Below are 23,885 nucleotides of genomic sequence, written 5' to 3' on the forward strand. Positions count from 1 at the left end.
TTCATATGCACAATGAATTGATGGAGTTTTTGTGTTTTATTTATAATAATGATAACTGAGTTTTTAATATATTTATTATATTCATCATACCCAAAACGGTTTCTTTTTTCTTTGGAAAAATTGTTTTTATTTTCTTACATAATTATGGTATTAAAGAGTTCATATATCGTAAAAGGGGTTACCTACGTGACTTAAGGCTTATGAAATCAAGTGGGCTTTCCTGAGCACATTACGTGGAATAGGAATTTCTAGGGAATTATGGCAATGTTATAATATAGTTGTTCAAAGTTTAAAAAAAAAATATAGTACGGATGACTAGTCAGATATTAATGGAGTATTAATAATTATTGCTTAAAAATTATCTTTTAGTGTGTGTATGTGTGCATGTAATATATTCAGGTAAACTCTTTGATATATTATTATTGTTGTTACGGTTATGTTTAATTGACCGTTTAATAATAACATTTGTAAATTGATTTCATTGTAGATTTAATATCTATTTTGAATATTATATAGTACAAATCGATAAGGTATGATTTCAGTATCCTTAGATATAATGATTCTGAAACATAACCTGAACAGCCAGTAGCTGATCCTAACCTAGTCAGCATTTTTAATTTTAATTATTTTATGTTAATATCTATCGAGGTACAGTTTTCTTTATATCTTCAAGCTATAAATGTTTAAATTTATTCGTAGAATTATTTTCTATTCAAGTGTTCATAATTTGCCAGGAGAGTTATAAGTATTTAAATTGCTTTTTGTAATTTTACATGTACTTTTATGTATTTCTATATTTTTATTCTTTCCGTATTACATTAAAAATTGATTTTATTAAATAAAAATTGCTGGTTGATTTGAAAATACAACTAACTACAATTAACTTCATGAATTCAATGTTTCATCCATATGTCAGAATAGTTATTGGAAGGAAGTTTTATGAAAAAAATATAGTGAAATTACAGTTGTGTAAAAAAGTTTCATAGTTACAAATATCACAATATTTACACACATGATAGTTATTTCTTTTACAGAATTAATTCATAATCATAATGATATCACAAATAAATTAATAATTTATTTTTTTCTGTATTTTTTAATTATCTTTTAAATTGCTCATTTATTGCATGAGTTATACATTCAGTAAATAAAATTGTGAAAATTAAAACAAAATATTTTTTTGATTTAGGTAAAATTGTATATAAATGCAATTTCTTTTTTGTAATTCTTCATTTTATAAGTTTTATACTTTATAAATGTTTTGAAAGTAGGAGTTTTTTTGTTTATTATATTAATTATTATTGTTTGTAAATACATAAAAAATAATCATAATTGGATAAGTTCTGCTTTTTAGAATCAAGTTTAAAATGATTTTTTTTTCAGGAACTTTTGAAATTGTTTATTTTGATTTGGTTAATCTGTTTCAGATTACCCAAAAGTAATGCTGATAAAATTTATTCATTTTTAATTGTAGCTTTTTTCTACATTTAAAGAGTTAAGAAAATAGTGTTAATTTTATTAGAAGTATCATATTTTTTGAGCAACCATTTTATGTAGGTGCATGACCAATTTCGTACTTTTTGAGGTTGCTCAAAACTTAAATAACTTTTCTTTCTTTTCTTTTTTTAAAATTTATTTATGTTGGATAAGATGGAATAATCAAATGATGCAGTGCACTGTAAATATGATTTCATAACATTTCAATCCTATTCTTTGCTTTAGCTAAGTTTCAGTAATCAAATTTAAATTATTTAATACTGCTCGTATGAAGTTGGTTTTTGAAAATTTTAGATTACCGTGATATTTCCGTCGAGTTATTTCAGTTTAAGTCTAGCTGATTTTATGCAGATTACAGTATTCAGAGGCTTCAAAAAAGTTATGATATGACTCCCTCAGACATTCAAAGCCTCTACCACAGCTCGAAAAAGGAGGTGTCTATTCTTTCCCCAAAAAAATAATTATTTCTTACCAGAGTTGGGATTTTGTTCAGTTAATTTTGGATATAAAATATCCAATTAACTTTGGATATAAAATATCCAATTAACTTTGGATATAAAATATGTTTTATACAAGTTAATGTTTTTTTTGTAAACTTGATATCTTTATAGATGAGGAAGTTATTAGTTTCTGCAAAATTAAAAAAAAATGAAATGCATAATTGGTTGATGCCGCACTCAAATTGGCTGGTACTTACGTATTATAGCGGCACCACTATCATTGGGAGGGGGTAATAACTACCTTGTACTTCTTATCAGTAAGATGATAAAATAAAAATACTGTTAAAGTTAATGGTGAATAAAATGTGTGCACTTAGAATTTGGGTTCTCCCATGTTGTGAAGAGGAAGCTGTTAGATTTTTGCAGGTTAGGTTAGGTTAGATTAAACCCGTTGGGTTGGTCTAGTGGTAAATGCGTCTTCCCAAATCAGCTGATTTGGAAGTCGAGAATTCCAGCGTTCAAGTCCTGGTAAAGTCAGTTATTTTTACACTGATTTGAATACTAGATCGTGGATACTGGTGTTCTTTGGTGGTAGGTTTCAATTAACCACACATCTCAGGAACGGTCGAACTGAGACTGTACAAGACTATATTTCATTTACACTCATACAAATAATCCTCATTCATCCTCTGAAGTATCTGAATGGTAATTACCAGAGGTTAAACAGGAAAAAGAAAGGTTAAGTTAGATTAATTTAAATAAATAGTTTAATTTCTAGTTTTGTGTTTCTATTTTATATCTAACAGATTCCAACAGTCATCATAAATTTACAGAGCTATTATATATAATTTTCCAACCATAGTGGTGCTGTTATAATACATTGGCCATTTAAAAAATAAAATAAGTCCTCTTTTCAACTTCCAGCAATATTTTATTTTATAGTGGTTGATTTGGAATGGATCAAAATGGGTCATTTTGCTGTACCAATAGAACAAAATACTGATGACAAAATTTATATTATTGTGCTTGAAAATAATTAATAAAGTATTAAAAATTAAAGAGCGATAGAATTAACTGCTACAGGAAAATTTTTAAAATGCGGTTTGAGTGCCAAAATAATGGGTTTTTCTGTTTTCCCTCACAATGATTTTTTTTACGTTACGTATTAGTAATTGCATATTATAATTATATGCTTATAAATATAATCTAACCAATCTTAACCTCTGCACGCTTTGCTCACTAACTTCGACTAGCGAGCAAAGGTTAAGTTTGGTTAAGTTTAATTATATTTATAATTTCTCTGCAAGTACCTCAAAATACCATATAATTATAACATGAGCAACTACTACCACATAATATGTGAAAAAAAAATATGGGGAAAAACGTAAAAGACATAATTACTATAAAGGTAGATGTTTTACACCTTAAAAAATAGTTTTAGGTGTATGTTAAATGGCATAACCATAATTGTTGTGGGCAGCCTGATATTACACTCCTGACAGTGATATAGCCATCTTTAAGAATATCAAACACCCGATGCCATGCTTACTAAGAGAATTGAAGTAAAAAACAATTTCCTGTTCACATTAGTTTTTAGATGTATGTTAAGTGACAACCGTAATCGTTGTAGGTGATCTGATGCAAGTAGCAAATCACTCCTGAAAGTGATATGGCCATCCTTAAGAATAACAAACATCCCGTGCTATGTTTACTAGGAAATGTGGTGAGTGAAGAAGTTTCCTGTTTCCATCATCATTAAGCCAAATATATAGACGTATATTAACATGCCAAGTCCATCGAATGCAACTAATAATCAGCCTTATAAGAGACACCTTCATTTTGTTCATTGCAGAGGCTAACTGTAATGGAGATAATTTCTCTTAGAGAAAGTAACTTACTGTGTCTGGAATTCAGGTGGTTTACAGGTACAGATAAAAATAACGCAACAAATTAATGTACTCCCCTTTCTGATGTAAACAATATACTATACATATTACTTCAACTGAAAGAAGTTAATATATTCCTCTCTAATTTTTAGTACAGTGTAGAACATTTTCTAATTTAGTATGAATATTAATTAATTTTTTTTTTTTTTAATTTCTTATCCTTATGAATCTTTTGATCTAAGTTTACTTTTTATTCTCTTAATTTATGTGATGATAATGTGCATAATTCATTGTTTTTCATGGAAGCTACATTAATTTGTTGGTTTTCACATTTTATTATCGCATTCATATGACTTATAGAGTGTCTGAGATGTAAGTGGTACTATTAAAAATTTCTTATTAAAAGAGAGTCATTCACTCTATTCACTTGTAAGTGCTATATATTACTTGCATTTTAATGGGCTTGGCATACTAATATCCAACAGGAAGGTTGGCTCAGTATAGAAATAGGTTTGGGAATGACGTATCGTTTTTAGATGGGGTTTTCCCTTATGCCAGGTTGCATGCAACATGTTTTGCATGTTGCATGCAACCTGGCTTATCTGTTCAAGTTCAACAAAAATTTCCATTATTGTTAATTTTTTAAATCTTAAATTATTTTGTCATTAGTTTTTAATTTAATTTTCATTTCTTCTGCTTTTGTAATAAGTATCATTTTCTATTTGTTAAAAGTTGACTTAATTATTCTGATTTCTTCCTCTTAATTTTGTTAGTTCTGCGTTAATTATGATATAATAATAGCGATAGTTATTTAGAAAGATGATGCGTATTCAGAAGTCAATAATCTTGGCGTATATTGTTTTCATGGTGCTGATTGTAAATATACAAAAAAGAAGTGTTGCTCTGCAGTATGTTTTAAATTTGAAGTTAGCAATAGTTAAGTTACTTGCTGATATCGTATGAAGTTCAGAAACTTGTTTAATTTCATTTTTGTAATTTAATTGCGTTAATCTGTTGATAACTGAAATCAGTTATAAATCTTAATGATACTTGATTGAAATGAGTAAATCAGAAAATTACATAGTTAAGTAAAGTTAGGTTAGGTAGTGATACTCTAATCAACCGGATTGGTCTAGCGGTGGGTGAACGCATCTTCCCAAATAAACTGATTTGGAAGTCGAAAGTTTCAGTATTCAAGTCCTAGTAAAGGCAGTTACTTTTATATGGATTTGAATACTAGATCGTGGATGCCGGTGTTCTTTGACGGGTGGGTTTCAATTAACTACACGTCTCAGGAATAGTCGAATTGAGACTGTACAAGACTACATTTCATTTACACTCGTACATATCATCCTCATTCATCCTCTGCAGTAATACCTGAATGGTAATTCCCGGAGACTAAACAAGAAAAAGAAAAAAAAAGGTAGTGTTTCTGTGTTCTGAACGCTGTACGATATAAACATAACGTAACCTAATGCTCGCTAACTCATCTAATTAACCCTAAATATTAAACTGGCCAATTTAAAATGTAAACCCTAGAGAATATTGATATAAATTTAAAATATTACCCTCAATGCTACAGGAATATGTAACTTTTGATAATCATTTTAAAATCTTTTGTTAGTAAAAAACTATAATAAAGTGAGGTTTTTTGTATATTTATAATCTGAATGGTGAGAACAACATGCTACGATTAGTGACTTCTGAATGCACATCATTTTTCAGAGTAACTACCATAATAGTTCATTATGCTCTTGAATCAAGTGCTACCATTGAAGTTTATGATTTGTCATTATTGTTAACAGAATCCTTTGTTTCTAGGCTTTAATGCATTTAAAAAACAGCTTTTTACAGATGATGCTATTAATCTATTCCAAGCTTTTATTTAACTATGTAATGTATTGAAATTATTATATAATTTGGCATGTTTTCTTCATTTCATTAATTTATAATTCAGATTTTTTTTTTGTGACTGATAGTTAAAGGTTCAAGCAAATATGTTATATTCTAATACTAATATCCTTAATATTATCCCTAACCACTGTTGTGTTGTTGGGGTCTAATTAAGAACACATCCTTGCCTAGCATTCCATGTATGTAACTGGCGTCAGGTATATTAATTAAGCGAGCAGTGGATACGGCTTCCTATGAGATTTAAATTATGTAAACTACATTAGCTGTCTGAAAACTTCCAGAGTATCATATGAATCGATCATTAATTTTTTTTTATTTTACCCATATATTTTAGCGGTGCTATAGATCAGCGCAATACTTCGAACATTTCTGAAATTTATCAGTATATTTTGGTTGATTATTTTTAATTATTACATTGTATTTTTATATGGAATAACCTTTTTTTAAATACTATTTAGTTTCTACTTTTATTTTTCCTGAAGTGTGAAATTATATGTAAATTTTTATACAACTTATTAACAGTATTTAAATGGTTAATTGTAAGTAAATATCATAGTTTGATCCTAAATTGTAATCTCTGCATGAAAGAATTGGTAAATAATAAGTGAAATTGAATAAAACAATTTATTATAATTTTACTTAAAATATTTATTAAAAATGATTTTAACATTATATCTTATCCATTTTGTAATATTATGTCTATCTAATGAAACTTAAAATATGTTCAGGGTTGAGAAAGACTTGTCTTTTTTTTTTCAAAAAGTACTGCCTAGTTGGAGTTTTTGGGTTCTACTGGGTCGATAGAAAATTTAGTCAGTTTTGCTGGCTAAGAGCAAAATTTTGCTCTAATCGTAATTTAAGTAATCTCATGAATATTCAGTGTCACAAATTTTTTGAAGTATTTCATGAGAAATAATATTTCTTGAAAACTTGCAGTACTATATTGTTAAGTCTATTAAAATGAGTGTGCTGGATGAGTTTAAGATCTGTTAAGGTACAGATACTCATTGTTTGTGCATAGTTTGAAAATTCGTTAACGCACGTCTAAGTCTATATAAAGTTGAAATTATTATTGTAGTTTGTTCATGTAGATTATACTTTGTGGAAAAAATTAAATTTTTATCTCAAGCCACACCAAAAATATCAAACTTTAAAAAAATTACAAAATGTAAATTTTCAAAAGATTTATAAAAAAAGAAGGAAACACTTATCAATATTCTTAGAATAGCTATGGTGAATATGGTAACATATGTAATACCAGTAATACATGAAACTCTGTGTCAGAAGAGTGGATTTCTAAGTTTAGATAACTGTGAAAACGTATCCAAAAACCCAGTTTTTTGTCTCTTTAAGTCCACTTTTTGTGAGCCAATTCACCTGAAAATGTATACAGTTTTATTTCTGTTAGGTTTATATTGTCCTACCAAGTGTCAAAGTCTGTTAAAAGTTGTGCCTGTCAAACAAAAAAGCTGAAAATGTTCCCAAAACCCCCTGGTTTTTGGTTCTAAATCTAGTTTCTGTGAACCAGTCGGTTTACATCACCCCACCAAGTTTTGTCAAAATCAGTTAAGATTTGCATATGGTAGAGGAGATTAAAAAAATCTGACCGGGCGAAGTAGTGATTTATACAAATTCTTTGGAAATCCGTTAAAAAAAAAATTAATGTATTATTGTTTAACTATCTAAGTTTCCCAGTTAGGATATCAAAACATACTCAAAAAAATATTTCCAGTGGCATATAATTAAACATAAATAAAAGTATCTTGTGTACTTCACTAGTGCTATATTGACTTTGTATAGAACAGTTGATTAAAATAATCTATTCTTAAGAAAATAAAAGGAAATGTAAAGAAAATTTGCGCTTGGTAGAACTGAAAATGTACCAAAAATCCTTGTTCTTTTGTCTCTAACTTTGGGTTTACATGAACCCACTTGTTTCATCTTGATATTTGTGTTTGGTAGAGCACATAAAAATCTTATACGTACATACATACATGCATACATATGCATATAAACATGATAATAAATATGATACACACGTACATGGCTCCTATGTATATATGCTAGGTATACACACTGGGTACAGTAGCAATTCCCAAATTCATTAAAAATCAACTTTGCAATTTTAAGCTAGCTTAAAATTGCGATGAAGAGCTCTAAAAAGTGGAATCTATTAAGTTTTGATATGAAGGTCATTTTCACTTATTTAAGGCTTTTATTATAAAGGACCCAAATTAAACAGAAGAAGTAGAAAAAAAAATGTTGTCATACGTTGCAGTGTTTTAGCATAATCCAATCCAGAGATTACGCTAGTGTCGGCAAAGCCAAAAATTAGCATGTGCTGGTAAATGAAAATAGCCGTCACTCACAAGAGTGCTGGGTTAAAAATAAAATAAGACCTGTTTTAGACTGCCAGTGTGTATGGGAATAACATATCAAAAAAATAATAGTAAGTCCATTCATATGGACTTACTCTTTTGAAAAAAGCCTTCTTTCTTGTCCTGTAAGTACTGTATTCATTGAAAGATAGATATTTTCCACTTATAGATTTGTATGATCAAAACTGAGAAGCAGTTTACGAGAGGAAAAGTCAAGATATTAGTTAAGTATACAAATTTCTCCATATGAGAAAAGATTAAATTTTCATTATTTATATTCCCAGCAAAGTTACAACACAAATGTTTTCATTAAACTGTATGGAAAGGGCTTAATTTTTATAATTATTAAGTTACTAAAATTTTTTAATAGGTATTAAACGATTTTCAGAGTAAATACATTGTTATATTAAATAATTATAGGTAATACTTTGAACCTTACTATAAAATACTGTGTCACTGATATGTCAAAAGATGAACTGGGTTTTATTGTAGTTTTTTTTAAGTGTATTGTTTAATAAAACCCATCTGGTTTTTTTTGTCAGGTTAAATTACGACAACTCTAAAATTGTATTTATATAAGTTAATTAAATTAGAAGTTTAAAACAATGATATCTTTTTTATTGTGTGAAATTTTACAAAGGATCATTTGAACTACTTTTGAAGAGTCAGAAATATTTTGTATTTAGTCATTAAAAAAATAAAATATAAAAAGTAGTTGACAATATCCAACCAAATTATTGTAATTATTTAATAAACTACTTTGGATTAGAATATTTGTAAATAGTGTGATGATACTTCTGCAGGTTGAATTTGATTACATAACTCTTGTAATAATATATTTTGTGGTTTATAATTTATCAAAGCGCGTACTTGCCAATGGACTACGTTAATATTATCAAAGTCTAGATAATTTTCATTTCAGTGGTGCATCTTGCACAATTTGAAAATATTTCTCTTAAAATGCGCCAAATGTGTTAAAATACATTAATTTAAAATGAAAATCTTTTTAATGATACAACAAACTAAATTATATAATTAAACTTAAAAGTGTTTGCAGTTGTCTTTGTGAACAACCTCCTCTTAAAATGTAAAAAACTTATGTGGATAAATCATTTGTTTATTTTAATTTTGTCCCGAAAAGGATAATTTTTAAAGTTAACACAGAAAAAGCTTTTTCTATCTTGCGATTAGCTTAGGCCACTGTGAAATAGGTATTGCAAGATATAAACTTGGCTTATAGGTACAATGATAGATAACTGTTTCATTAAATTAACAAAATCATTAATTGTACTGAAATCAGTTATTTTAACGCTGCATTTTACAAACCGGTGAAAGCCTATCAGGGCTAGGAATGGGGTGGGGGTAACGATCAGAATTGTCACAAGCGGGTGTCTTCCCCTGCGGGGGTTGGGATGCATTCTACAGAATAAAAATTGAGTTTAAATGTTGTTAAAATAGTATTGGACATTTGGAAACTGGATAAAGACTACATTTAGTAAATTTTTAAAGTCTGTCTTATAAAATTCTCTTTAGTTTTAACATTGAAGTAAATGATTATGATCTGTTATTTGAAGCCACATGAAAAAAAGGAATGGTTTTAAAAAATTATTTTGTCATTATGCACAATAATAATTAAATGAAAAATTGTTTGGTAAATTATTGTCTTATTTATTATGCGGTACATGTTAAGAAGTTAATTTCATTAAGTAACAAAATAAAAAATCAGGAAGATAGTGCTGTAATCAGATAGTTCACTAATTACTATCAAATAAATGCAGGTAATGCATTTTATCTGGAAGATCATAGGTTTGAATTCGACCTTATCAGTAAATTAACATTAAGAAGAAATAGAATTTAATTTTCAAATTTATTCTCATATCAGAAAAAATATACTCTTAACTATTGGTATAGTTTTTGTAAATTTCATTCTTAAAAACCCCTGATACATTACGAAGAGAAAAGTAAAGGAGTAAGGAAAAGAGAAAACCCAATCGACAAACAGAAATATCTGTTAGTAAGATAAAGATTTTATTTGATATATACACACTTTAATATTAGTATGTATAAAAACATAAAACAGGAATAAATAAAATTGAAAGTTTAAATAAATGTTGAAAGTTTGCTTAACTCTGTAATTGCATTTAATTTAATTTCAAAACAAATTTTTATTGCTTAATTTTATAAAGATTGCTGAAAATCTACCCTTACACAAGCTTTTACTTTTTTCTTTTTTACCATACTTGAGTCCCCTGCTTTTTGTAATATTTTTACAATTAATTTTTATATCAGTTCTTAAGTTTCTTAGTAATGTAATTACAATGATTTTGTTAAATGAGAGTGAATAACTGATTCTTTTAGTATTTTTCATGCTGATTTCAAATATGAAATCAGAATTCTTCTATCAGGCTTAGTTATTTTGTAACTACCATTCCTATTTTCAGGTAGTATCATGCCTGAACTCCATAAGCATAGCATTTTGGGAATGTATTTTATTATATTATGTATCTACTAAATAACTTTTCTTTATTTATTACAGTCCCTTAATTATTGTCAATTGATTTTTTAGACATTAGTCATCATGTTTATTATTTACACGCTAATTAAAATTAACAAAAATGTGAGTCATTCTTCCTGTTTTCATCTTACTATAAACATATCATCCACTCATTAGTTATTTCTGTCATTATTATATTAACTGTAAACTGTCATGCAGAATAGAGAAATATTTTTAATTCTCATTCAAGTGCTTGTAACATTCAGTTTTATAGCTGGCTTTCATATTTGCCAGGTATATGTTGTTCAGTAAAGTAGTGTGTATTTATTAAATTAGTTTTTTTATAAAGTGTTTCTTTTTAAAAAATATTAGTTATTGTAAGGTATTAACAATGCATTGCAGTTATTAATCGTACAAACAATTCTTCTGCTACATTTGTAGTTAGGTAATGTTGATGTCTCAGAAAAGAAATATACCTCCACTGATAAAAAACTCATATGAATTGTATTTTGGATGTAAATTAGATGATCAGGACAAATCTGTGGCTGTGCTTCTTGTATAACATTGTTGACCGGTTGGCTAAATGGATTTGCAATTCCAATGGTTTGGAGAGAACCGAAGGATCACACCACAAACTGTTATTTTTGTGTAATAAAGATATCTGGGATAACTGCTAAACTAGATGTACTGTTAAGTACCGTGACATTCCCTCTGCCATGCAGCCAATGCTACATAGCCAACAGCTTCCAGTTCCAGTACCACCAGAAACATGGAACATAGATGAAGATGAAATTGTCAAATCTTGTGTTGACTTCTCAGCTGATGAAGAAAGAGATCATAACTTTTTAGAAAATAGATATACTGAACCCAATTTAATTAATCAGTCAGAATTAAATGATCTGGTTCGTGATCTAAATTTATCAGAGAATCAAGCAGAAATAGTGAAAAGATGGTATCTTTTACAACCAAATACTAAGTGCTTTCCATGACAGTCAAAATTTGAACATTTTTTCTCTTGGTACAAAAACTTAATATACTTTTATGATGTGGACTCTACTGGAAGCTTTGGGAAAAATGCACCATCCTGACAAATGATGACTTTTTATTGACTAGTCACAGCTTATTTATTATTGACTAGTTACAGCTTATGTGACTAGTCACATGAAGGAGTCTTATGAAAATATGAAACTTGTATTGGGCAGGATTCAGTTGAAAAATATTTATTGCATATTTGTGGAGATCTGGAATTAATAGTGCTTTTACTTGGACTGCAATTTGGATACACTAAGTTCTGTTGCTTTTTGTGCGAATGGGATAGCAGGGATAGGAAAAATCATTAAATAAAAGAGCAGTGGCCAAAGCAAGAGGTACCGATTGCAGGAGAGAAGAATGTTGTTACTCAGGCGTTAGTAAAACCAGAAAAAGTTTATCTTCTGCCACTACACATCAAGCTAGGTTTATTCAAAAATTTTATTAAACCGATGGATCATAATGGTGCAGGGTTTCAGTTTCTAAAATACAAATTCCCTAATATAAGCATTGCTAAAAAAATAAAGGAGGGTATATTTGTTGGACCACAAATAAGAAAACTAATTACTGATCCGGTGTTTGAATGACTTGGAGGTTGCTGCATGAAAATCATTTCAAAATGTAAACAACTTCCTTGGAAACCATAAGGCCAGCAACTACAGAGAACTTGTGAGTGAATTCCTTGAAAATTACAAAGAACTTGGGTGTAACATGTCACTCAAAATCCATTTCGTAACATCGTATTGGATTTTTCCCTAACAATCTCGGCACTATCAGTGATGAACATGGAGAATGCTTTCACCAGGAGGTATCTACAATGAAAATCTCATGCCAGGGAAAATGGATTCAGAAATCTTTATTGACTACTGATAGAATCTAAAGAGGGATCTACCTACAGAAAATTACAGCAGAAAGTCCAAAAGAAATAGATTTTAGGCGAGTACAAAATTCATGTATTTGTCATATTACGTTCACCATACATTGTTTGTTTCAAAAGAGATTTAAATTACAAAAAAGTAGCCTGATAGAAAAAGCTATTAACATATATCAACTCAGCATAAAAAATATGATAAGAATCGGTCATTCACTCTCATTTACAAACAAAAAATTTAATTTTGTTAACCAGTGTTATTATTACTATTCACTGACCTTCATGAGAAATGGTAGCATCTCTGCTTTTCATCTGGTAGGTGCTGATTTTGAATTTCAGTCTGACTTATAATAATCAGATGATTAGTCTGTCTAATTGATTGACAAAAGGAAATAACAAAATAATATTTTGTTAAAAATATTATAACAAAATATTTTTATGTACAGTATTTAAAAAAATTCTTTAAGAAGATTCATGGTTTTGGATTCTGTATGTGTTTGGGATCGTTCTGTTTGTGCGTAACAAACTTTTTATCTTTGATTTCATTTTTCTCCATTATTGGTTTTGCGGCTATAGATCTGATCCTGCTAGGTTCTCCAAGATAAGGTTGCCAAGATCTGAGGAAGCGATGCATTGTTTTGGTGTCAAGTAGTAGCTGCTTGTAGATGGATCAACTTAGGGTTTTCTGTTTGGCAATTGTACATCAAGCCTTTTTGCAGAAGCGCCTGTCAGGTTAAGCTTAGGTTCTAATTCCTCTTCCAATGACCCAGTATCCTTGTTTAAACCATTTTTGGTTATAATGGCCCCTAGCTCTTATATAATTGTAGTGCACACGTGTGTTGCCTTGTAATGTCTTTTTAAAATACACTGAGCTGCTTTATAATATTGAACAGCGTAATTTTCTTGAAGGTTATTATGGTTTAAAATTTTCATAATATTTTATTTTTCCGTCAAGATTATCATGATTGTTTGAGTGTTATTTTCTACCCTTCCTAACATTGCTGTAACATTTGTAGTTTATGAATTTTGGCACTCTACCTTGAGTGCTGAAAGTAGTTTTGAGAATGTAGGTACTCCGAAATGCCTCAATTACAAATGTTAGAGTGATAATGTGGTGAAAGACAAAAATTAACACTCAAATCAGTCATTATGGTTATTTTTTTCAAATATGCTTACTTTAATTAGCATTATGTTAGATTTGAGTATTCATTACTTAGATAAAAAAGTGGATATTTTTTACATTTACTTTCCTTTTGTTTAAAGGAGATTAATAGATAAGATTTGGAATAATTTTTTTAATTTTATAATAATAATAAAAAAAAGCAATTATATGTTGATGAATTCATGACTGTGAATTAAATCGAACATATTTTTAACCTGAAAAATGATATTTTGAAATTATGATTTTTTTTTTTTTTTTACTATCACAGTTTGTAGTTTCTTTTGTAAGTTTCTCAGTATATTTATATAAAATGTATTAATTTTTTTTTAATCTGTTTTAGGTTGTGGTGTGTTTATCCCCTTCCCAGTGTCTTTTTTGCCCTCTTATGTTATATAAAAGTAATTGTAATTATTTATAAAAACAAATACCTAACAGTATGATGTCTGATATCGATTCAGAAAATAATAGTAGAGGAAATGCTGCGTCCCAAGCGATAAAACATTTTCAGTTGGTAAGTACAAAAATCCTTAAGCTTAATGTTATTCATTCTGTAGTTATGGAAGGGTTCTGGGTAAGACGATCAACTGCCCTAATTAATCGTTGGTTTATTTCCGCTATCCCAATTCTGTTTTCCTTCTCCCTGATCTTCATTGTCTGTTCTATGGGTACTGGTTTGATATTTGATCCTGCTAGAGCCTTTACGGTCGGAATGGTCTGTGACCTTGATAAGTTTCATTAATATTCAAAAGGATACATATAGTTATATAATCGTACAATTGAAGCACATGATGTCCCAAATAACGCAACCCATTTATCTTAGCCTTATGACAATAAGTATACTTAAATGAAAAAGACATGAATAAGTAATTAAATATATTTATTATCAAATAATACCGTAAATTCTAGAGTAAGTTGTTAAAGTAGCCTCCATCTTCCTGAATGCATACATCCACCTTTTTCGGTGTGTTTCTGGCAATTCTTTCACATTTTGTGAATGAATTTTTAATATAGTTTCTTCGACATTGATAGGCTTTTTCTTTGAGATCATCCCAAAGAAAAAATTTTGGCGGTGTCACATCTGGAGATCTTGGCAATCATAAACCACTGACACAATTGCCAAAGAATTTGTTAATGAAATTAGTGCTTGAATTTGCATAGTGTGATGGTGTGCCATCATGTTGTAACTAATTGAATGATCTTACACTTCCAAGAGTGTCATAAATTCTTGCTATAAAATATTCTGATTACATTCTGCATTAATCATTTACTAAAAGAGAATAGAATCAACAATTTTTTTCATGATATCACACACCAGACATCTGTCTTCTGTAAGTGTGATGATTTTTCGTGGTACGTTTGAGGTTTTCAGCACTAAATTGTACTGTTTTTAATGTTTGCATAACCATTCAAATGGAATCATGCCTTATCAGAGAAAAATAGTAGAGTCCACGACGTGAATCCCCTCAACTCACTAATCTATGAAACCGATGAAAGTAATCTAATCATTTTTCTTTGTCAGAAATACCAAGTCGATGAACTGTTTGAATTCAAAATAATCGTAGGTTTAAATGTTTTGTCACTATAAATGATTGATTTCGAGAAATTAATTTCAGCTGATAGGTGCCTAAATTTGAACTAAAAAAAAATAATAAGAAACAAAGAAATAAAGTAATATACCGTAATATTACCATAAAAAAAGGAATTAAGAATTGACTTTCTTGGCGGGCAGTTAATCTGTCATTAATTTCAGTGATTGTATTTGCATTTAATTTCTTTGGCAGTACAGCTCAGTTAAGCCTTGGCTTCCATCACCAATCTTTCCAATATTCCCTATATCTCTATGTAATCTCTCACCCATCCTTCCAGGATCATCAAGTACATTATCACCGCTATTGTCTGTTTTATCCTCTGTTTTATTCCTGATTTTTTTTTTCTGGCGTCCATAATCCATATCCTTATTTCAATTCTGGTTCGTTTCTGAATAAGGCAGTCCATTTTGAGGCTTGTTTATTGGTTTTGTAATGAGTAACGTTTTACTTGATCAAGTTGTTAGCCTGATGCAAAACCCCCACCAACCTGGAGACCAGGTTATTTTTTTATATGGATTTTCTTCCCCTATAGTTTGTTGAATCAACTCCTTTCTGCAAGGCAGCAGCCTTGATTTTAGTCTGTCTCAGATATTTTATTTTCCAGTACCCACTATAAATATAAACCTTGAATAATGCTTCTGTGTCTAATGAGGATTCCCCAGTCTACCACCTGGGAAGGCACCTGATGAGAGATCAGGAACTCCACGTTTTTGTTTGCATTCAACAGTGTCCTAGATCTTTTGGTTACCTCGCCTATAAAACCTGTCTTTAAATTTAGTTGCTGAACTCGGTACTGATGTCTTATTATCGACCAGATTATCTTTGTACGTACTGTAAAAAGATTCTTGTGTTGCAGTTATTGTACTAAAGTGCAACAAAATTGTATATTTTCCTTCTGGAAATACCATCTTATTAATAATGCAATGAGTATATTCTGATCGCTTAGTTATGAACTATCGGTAGTAGTCTACTGCATTGCTGTGTAAGTCAGATATTGGACAAGTCTGTTCGGTAGATTGTGGAGGTGTAGGTTAGTCATTTTAAATTTTATTGAAGGCTGATTAGTGGATTACATTTTACATGTAACATGTAGTAAATGAAATGCGATACAAAACATGCTAAGTCAATGTAAGACACTAAGTGGATGCAACTGAAGTGTGATTGTGTAAGAAACAAATTAGTATTAATGAAATAAGTGTATTCATAAACATTTCTTTTTATAGAATGAATTGTTTTTTGATGAAGCAAAAGTAGGTCCCATTTTAATTCAACCTTCTGACAATTTGTTTGTTATAGCCAAGTAGATTTTTTGATTTCTATAAAATTTTTTGTTATTAGGTAAGTGATGCATATATATACGTTTTTCATTAAATGTTTTGTTTCAAAATTGTGTTGTTTCTTTCTTAGTTGTGGGGAGGGTGTGTGAAGGAGCAATACTGGAAGCAATTGCCATAGTCAAGAAATTTTTGCCGTAGATTGAACATGCACTATTTTCTCCTCAGTTCTGATTGCTATTTTTGGTTATCTCAGCACTGTATGTTAGATATATCATCTTTCTATGTTCTACCCGATCTTTAAGTATTTTCTATAAGATTGTTTTACCTACTGTGCACCCATTGTACCTTTATCAATTCGCTCTTAAATATTTATTCTTATATTGGTTTACTATAATTTTTTTAAAATTTCTACCTTATTTACAAAAAAGGGGATACGATGAGAAAGTACCTCCTTAGCGGTTATCGTTCAGCGATGTCCACTCCCAATCTAATAAGTACTTATTATAGGCTGATATTATTAGAGGATATTTTCACAATGTTGCTTGTTAATTAGTTTAATTTCATTATAAATCTGAGTGACATGTACCGACACAGAAGTATTAGTAGAGTAAAGAGTAATTAAGAGCAGTACTTAACTTCTTTTCTTAAGAGGGTCAGTTAAAGTGCTGGGTTGATTAAGCAGAAATCATTCAAGAGGAATTTCATAGCCTAAAGTTCTTGATTTTTTAATTATAAATTAAATTAAAAAATATTAAATTATTAATCTCATATATATTTTTTTTTATTAATCCCTAAAAAAACACGTGTTTACAGCAGGTTACAAAAGAAAAAATATAAATATGTACACAAAAGAATAGAAACAAATAAAATATATATTTTTCAAAGGCGGTTTATTACAGAATTTTTGAAAAGGTTTTCAGGGAGTTCATTGCACAAACATTGAAGTAATTTTTTCTTGCTTATGTTTTTTGAACTAGGCAAAATAATATAATTTAATTAATTCTTCTTACGTTTATTTTAATTAATCTGTAATGGAATTTTTTTTTATTATAGCGGTATCAGAAATTATTGGATGATGTAACACCGTATACAATAGGCAGATGGATATCAGCTGGCTTGTTGACAGTCTTCTTTCTTGCTAGAATTTGTATACTTCAGGTATGAATAGTTTTTTTTTTAAGAATTACAAAAAGTATTTAATGTATTTAATGCATTTAAAGTATTTAATTAGTATTTAATGTGTGTAATAAGTAATTATATTATACAATATATTTCAAGTACGAGGTGCGACAATAAAGTAATGAGACTGATTTTTCTTTGCAAGATGTGGCAACCCTGCAGCTTGCGTAGGTACACCATCTTTGAACTTGGTCTATAAGATACTTCTAGTCCAAGCGGCACATTGATGCAACTGCTCAGTCGTGAGTTGTGCTGTAATAAGTGAACATGTGTTGTGTAGAAGTAGCTTACAGACCAAGGTCAAAGATGGTGTGCCTACACAAGCTGCAGGGTTGCCACATCTTGCAAGGAAAAATCAGTCTCATTACTTTATTGTTGCACCTCGTATATATATTGATAACATAGAAAAATGTTATTAATTGAATAATTAGAAGGAAAAAAGAAAATTGAAATGTTTACAATCTCTTAGACATTTGTAAATGAGTAGCTCATATTTCATTTAAACATAGAATTTATTTATAAGTTAACTGCAAAATTAATTAGAAATACTTAAAAATAAATTACAGCATAAGGTTAATACAAGTCAATTCTTTATTATATTCATAAAAACAAAAATGACTCTTAGAAAAAAAAAAATAATTAAAGAACAATGCCATAATTAGCTATAGTTGAATCTATTTATCATATAATTATTTTTTTATCTCTTTAACAACTGAATTTTTTTGTAAATAATTACGAACTGCTTAAAACTGCCCATAGAGCTATTAAAGGTTATATTTAATTAATGTCCATGCAGCAGTTTATGATGTACTTATGTATATATATATATATATATACACACACGAGGGTTATTTTCTTTTCAAGGTCTGATCGGTCACGAAATTAAAACCACAGTGAAAATAAAAAACTTTTTATTTGTAACAAATACTTACATAGTTACGTTATTTCTCTACATAGTCGCCACTCCGATTTAGACACTTGTCATTGCGTGGTACCAACTTTCCAATACCCGCATCATAGAACGGAGCTGCTTGTGTTTTCAGCCATGTTTCTACGCCGGTCTGCAGCTCGAAGTCTGTGCCATAATGTTGTCCTCCTAGCCGGCATTTCATGTGAGCAAAGAGGTGAAAATCGGATGGAGCCAAGTCCAGGCTGTATTGTGGGTGATCAAACACTTTGCAACGAAAACGCTGCAGGAGCTTCTTTGTTACAGTTGCAGTGTGCAGCTGAGCATTGTCATGGAGAAAGACAATGCCTGATGACAACATTCCTCTCCGCTTATTCTGAATTGCCCTTCATAGACGTTGAAGAGTCACACAATATGAGGCTGCAGTGATGGTCGTGCCACGTTCTGTGAATTCCACCAAGAGAACTCCATTCCGGTACCAGAACTTAGTAGCCATACGCTTTCTGTTGGAGAAGGTTTGCTTGAACTTGTTTGGTTTACTGGGAGAATGAGAATGCATCCACTGTTCGGATTGTTCTTTTGTTTCTTCAGTTTCGAAATGGACCCGTGTCTCGTCCCCTGTGACAATTTTGTTCAAAAAATCTTCTCCTTCATTGTGGTAGTGCTGGAGAAACATTAGGGAGGTGTCCATTCTCATTGTTTTGTGATGGTCGGACAGCATCTTGGGAACCCATCTTGCACACAGTTTTTAGTACTAAAGTCTTCTCTCATTCACAATGGTGTAGAGAGCTGACCTTGAAATTTCAGGAAACTAATCTCTCAGTACAGAAATTGTGAACTGATGATTTTCTTGAATTGCCTCATCCATTTGCTGAACAAGATCATCGGTTGACACTCGCTTCCTTCCCTGACCCCCTGCATCATGAACATCTGCACGTCCTGCTTTAAAGTTCCTGCACCATTGTCGCACTTCACTGTCATTCATTGAAGTTTCACCGTACACATTACTTATTCGTCAATGAATTTCAGCTGGATTACACTCCTCAGCCTGAAGAAATCAAATTACTGCACTTCAAACTTGGCGGGAGATGCTACTGTTGTAGACATGTTTACATGCTAGCTGCGTGTTCAGAACTAAACGAAGTGAAGCGGTGTGATTGAAGGCCATACTAGAGATGTTGTGCAACACATATGCGCAAAGGTTCATCCGATTTTTGCATGGGTTTTTATTTCGCGACCGATCAGACCTTGAAAAAAAATTAACCCTCGTATGTATATTTTTTTCTAAAGTTGATCCTTTCAAGAATAATATTTCTGTGCTTTATACAAATTATATTAATCTGATCAACCTAAGTACAGAATTATCTGTTAATTCTGTACTTAGATTGATTGGATTAATATAATATATATATTTTTTTAAAGTCAATACTTATAAGACCCATATTTCTCTGTACCAATCAATATATTGTATTTTTAAAATCAAAAACCAACTTCAACAACCCGTACTGAATTGCAAAGTAAACGAAATGATCCTTATCGTACTTTTTTTATTTCAAAAGCACTTTCGCAGTGTCCCGCAATCAGTTGTATATAACATATATTTATATAAAATTACAACATAAAAATTTTTAAATTAAAATTAAAAGATTAAAATTATAATCATATGTACAATAACATAAGTCAGTTATATAAAATAACTAAATATATATAAATATGACATCAAAATTAAAAAATTTTAAATTAAAATTAAACTTAAAAATAAAATAAATAGAAAATTTACACTATGTAAACTGACCAGCCAATGTTACATTACTGAGTGGATTTGAATTAAATTATTTATATCCGTTATGATTATATCTATTTTTATCTAAAAATGTACAGCCATCTGTTGCTACTTTTATGAGTGTCATCTTGATATTCTGTCTGAAAGTTGATAAAGTTGGAGATTCTTTTGTATTTATATTATATTTTTCGGTATACATAATGACAGGTGTCCCAGTTTTATCTGATTTTAAGATAATGCAATTATTATTTAATTTAATTTTTAATTGATAAATTACTTGTTTATTATTATTTTTGGAAATTAGTTTGTAAGTCATTTTGTAGATATTTAAATTTAGATCTATTTTCAGATAAAAATAGATATAATCATAATGTATATAAATAATTTAATTCAATTCCACTTATGTAACATTGACTGGCCAGGTTAGATATTATCAATTTTCTATTTATTTTATTTTTAAATATATTTTTTTATTATTTAAATATTTTAAAATATGACGTCATATTTATGTATGTGTAGTTATTTTATTTAATTGACTTCATATGTTTTTATATATATGATTGTAATTCCAATATTTTAATTTAAATTTAAACATTTTTGTGTTTGATATGTAATTTTATATATCTTGTTACAACTGATGCAGAATCCCGTGAAAGTGCTTTTGGAATAAAAAAAATAAGATAGGTGTCATTTCATTTACTTTGTAATTCTGTACTTGGCTTGTTCAAGTTGGATTTTGATTATAAAAATACAATATATTATATATATATATATATATATATATATTGCTTTATATTAATTTCTATAGCTAGATCTAATATAACGAAGAACTAGATCTTTTTGTATTATTAGATAGATGAATAGATTATTTATAAGCTTCTGTGTCAATTGCTGCAACGCTTCCCTACATCTGTTTTCATGTTTACATGTCATGTTTGCCTACTAATTTCACCACACATCGGTGGCAAATTATGTTTATATAACTATTCAGTTCTTTCGTAGAGGAGAGGTATATAATATTTCTTCACAACTATTTGACCTTCATGGTGGTTGTATCTGGCTGTATTTTGAAGTTAAAAATTTTATTCTTTCTATTTAAGATGATTTTCTTGAAGTAGACTGTCAGTTATCTGTTTTGTATTTCACTGGTGCAGATTACAATTTTTAAATTAACCATTCAACTATGTCTGGTTGGCTGGTTGGTTTTGTATCAAGTTTTAATTTTTTTTAATACTTGATAATATTAGATTAGTAAAGATTACAAGTTATAAATTAAAATATACCAATCACATGCAAGGTGTGTTGAAAGATTTATTTCTACTGAAAATTAGGTCTAATGCGATTGGCAGTTGATATAACAAAACTTTGCGTAGAGTTTATTTAAAAACTATTCAACCCTTTTCTAGATTTCAGTCTTTATGAGGTTGGTTGTATGACTGCTTATGGTGCCAAATAATTTCTGAACTGCCTGGTTGTTGGGCTACATTACATTATATAGGCTTAAACTTTTGGCAATTTTAAATTTCAGAGATTAATAATTTCTGAAATATAACAAAATTTTGCCTGGTTTTTACCATATATTGTCAATAATGATTTAAGCAATACATAAGTTACTGTAGAATGCTTATTTAATAAGGATATCCTGTTGCTTAATGAAAAGCTACTCAAATATAATTTTAAATCACCAATATCGCTTAGAAATTTCTTTTAATTATTTTTATATCGATTGAAAATTACAATATTTTATAATTTGGACAACAAACTGCTAAGATTTTTCAAATTTTTATTTTTAAGTATAGATTATACAATAAAAAGTATTTCATTCAAATTAGAGATCAATAACATAAATTTTCAAACATTGGTTTCATAAGTTTCTTTTACAATATTGCATATAAAATGCAATGCACAATGCAATCTGATGCAAAATGAAATCAGCCCATTTATTAAACTTTATATAATGGTTTATTGGAAAGCAAATATATTTTGTATAAATCAGTTTAATTGTTAACTTACAATTAGGATAATCACTTTTATCTAAATTATTGAAGAAGAATGAATTCACATGCACAGTGTGTATGACGAAGTTGTCCTGGGACTTTCATAATCTATTCTACTCGTGAAAATAATAAAAAAAAGAACATATTAAAAATATTAACATAATAAAAAAAAAAGAACATGTGTCTTAAAATGCTTTGTTTGTGAGTTAAGGCTTGTGAAAGGTTTTGCTTTGGTTTCAGCTATCCCAGCGAAATGAGGTCGTCCTGAAATTTTTAGGACGTTAATTTAGGGGTAGAATTGAAGATTTCTTATGGTTTTTAACCTGAAAAATTGAATAAAATAAATCCCAGAACTGTATCTGCAGTAGTTTTTGAGTAATCTGGGGGTGAAAACTTGATAAATTGAGTTAAAAAACCCCTTGTGTTTTCATGTTTGACATACAACATTTTTAAAAGAGTAATAAAACATAAAACTCTAAAAAAAAAAAACTAGTGCAGAATTTAATTCTGAACAAAATGAATTAAGATACGTTGAATAAAATGAACTTAGAAAAATTTTAATTTTATTTAGAAACAATGCGCTAGACCAAAGTGCATTATACATACCAGTTAATAATAAATTTTCAAAAATGAACCTGCTATTTTCAATATATTTTTTGGCAGGCAGTATCACTTTTGTTGCTCTTTTTAGTTCTTCAGAACTGTTCTTAAGTTGCTAAGTTGCATCCTTAATGCTACAATTAATTTCTCACAAATATGTATTTTTGTTTTGTAAAAAATATTTTCATTCATCTCCAGTTGCAAAAGTCTAAAGGTGTTAGATCAGGTGATCTTGGGGGCTAGGATTGTAGACCTCCATGACCAATCAATTTCTCAAGGAAATGATCATTTAAGTGTACGGAAGTTTCATGTTGGAAGTATACTTTGTATCTCAGTGCTACTGAAATTGCAAATTTCCTCAGCACTTAAGTGGCCAGGTAATATGGATGGTCCAAACAGGTGATTGTGAAGAAGACCGCACCATACATTGATGCTAAATCAGTTTTGAAAATGGCCTTACACCATTTCATAAGGATCTAATTCTGCCCGTGTACGCTCATTGCGTAAGTGTCTACAGTGAAATTTGCCTCATCAGTAAGCAAAACATAGTTGTAGAAATGTATTCAATCAGTTGCAGAACTACAAGCGAGGCGGTCCGTCTCCTTGATGTAGATGTTGAACTGGCTGTTTCTGATAAGGATAAAACTTGTTTGGTTTAAGTGTCCTCCAAACCATCGAGTGTGAAACTTCAGTTTACTTAAAAGATGTCTTGTCTTGATGCCTGGACTGCACTGAACCGCATCAATAATTTCATCATTACCAGCATTGTGTTTGACAGATCGTGCTGGTACAAATACTAGGTAGTGAACCTGTTCCCTGAAGACTGCGAAAAGTCATACTAATTGTTTGGTATTTGAAATCCTGCGATTCGGAAAACTTATT

At 29.7% G+C, this 23,885-nt stretch overlaps 1 protein-coding gene across 2 annotated transcripts in view; it reads left to right on the forward strand.

The window, feature by feature from the left end:
• Nucleotides 1-207: 207 nt before the first annotated feature.
• Nucleotides 208-23,885, forward strand: part of LOC142333700 (protein RER1) — a 58,088-nt gene continuing 34,410 nt past the window's right edge. For both annotated transcript variants that reach the window (XM_075381129.1, XM_075381127.1), the window contains exons 1-3: nt 208-399; nt 14,012-14,182; nt 17,591-17,695. In XM_075381129.1, the coding sequence (XP_075237244.1) occupies nt 14,108-14,182; nt 17,591-17,695 (180 nt within the window). In that variant the 5' untranslated portion in view covers nt 208-399; nt 14,012-14,107. The remainder of the gene's footprint in view (nt 400-14,011; nt 14,183-17,590; nt 17,696-23,885) is intronic.

This window comes from Lycorma delicatula, chromosome 13 (assembly GCF_047948215.1).
Source record: "Lycorma delicatula isolate Av1 chromosome 13, ASM4794821v1, whole genome shotgun sequence".
NCBI classification, from domain to species: domain Eukaryota; kingdom Metazoa; phylum Arthropoda; class Insecta; order Hemiptera; family Fulgoridae; genus Lycorma; species Lycorma delicatula.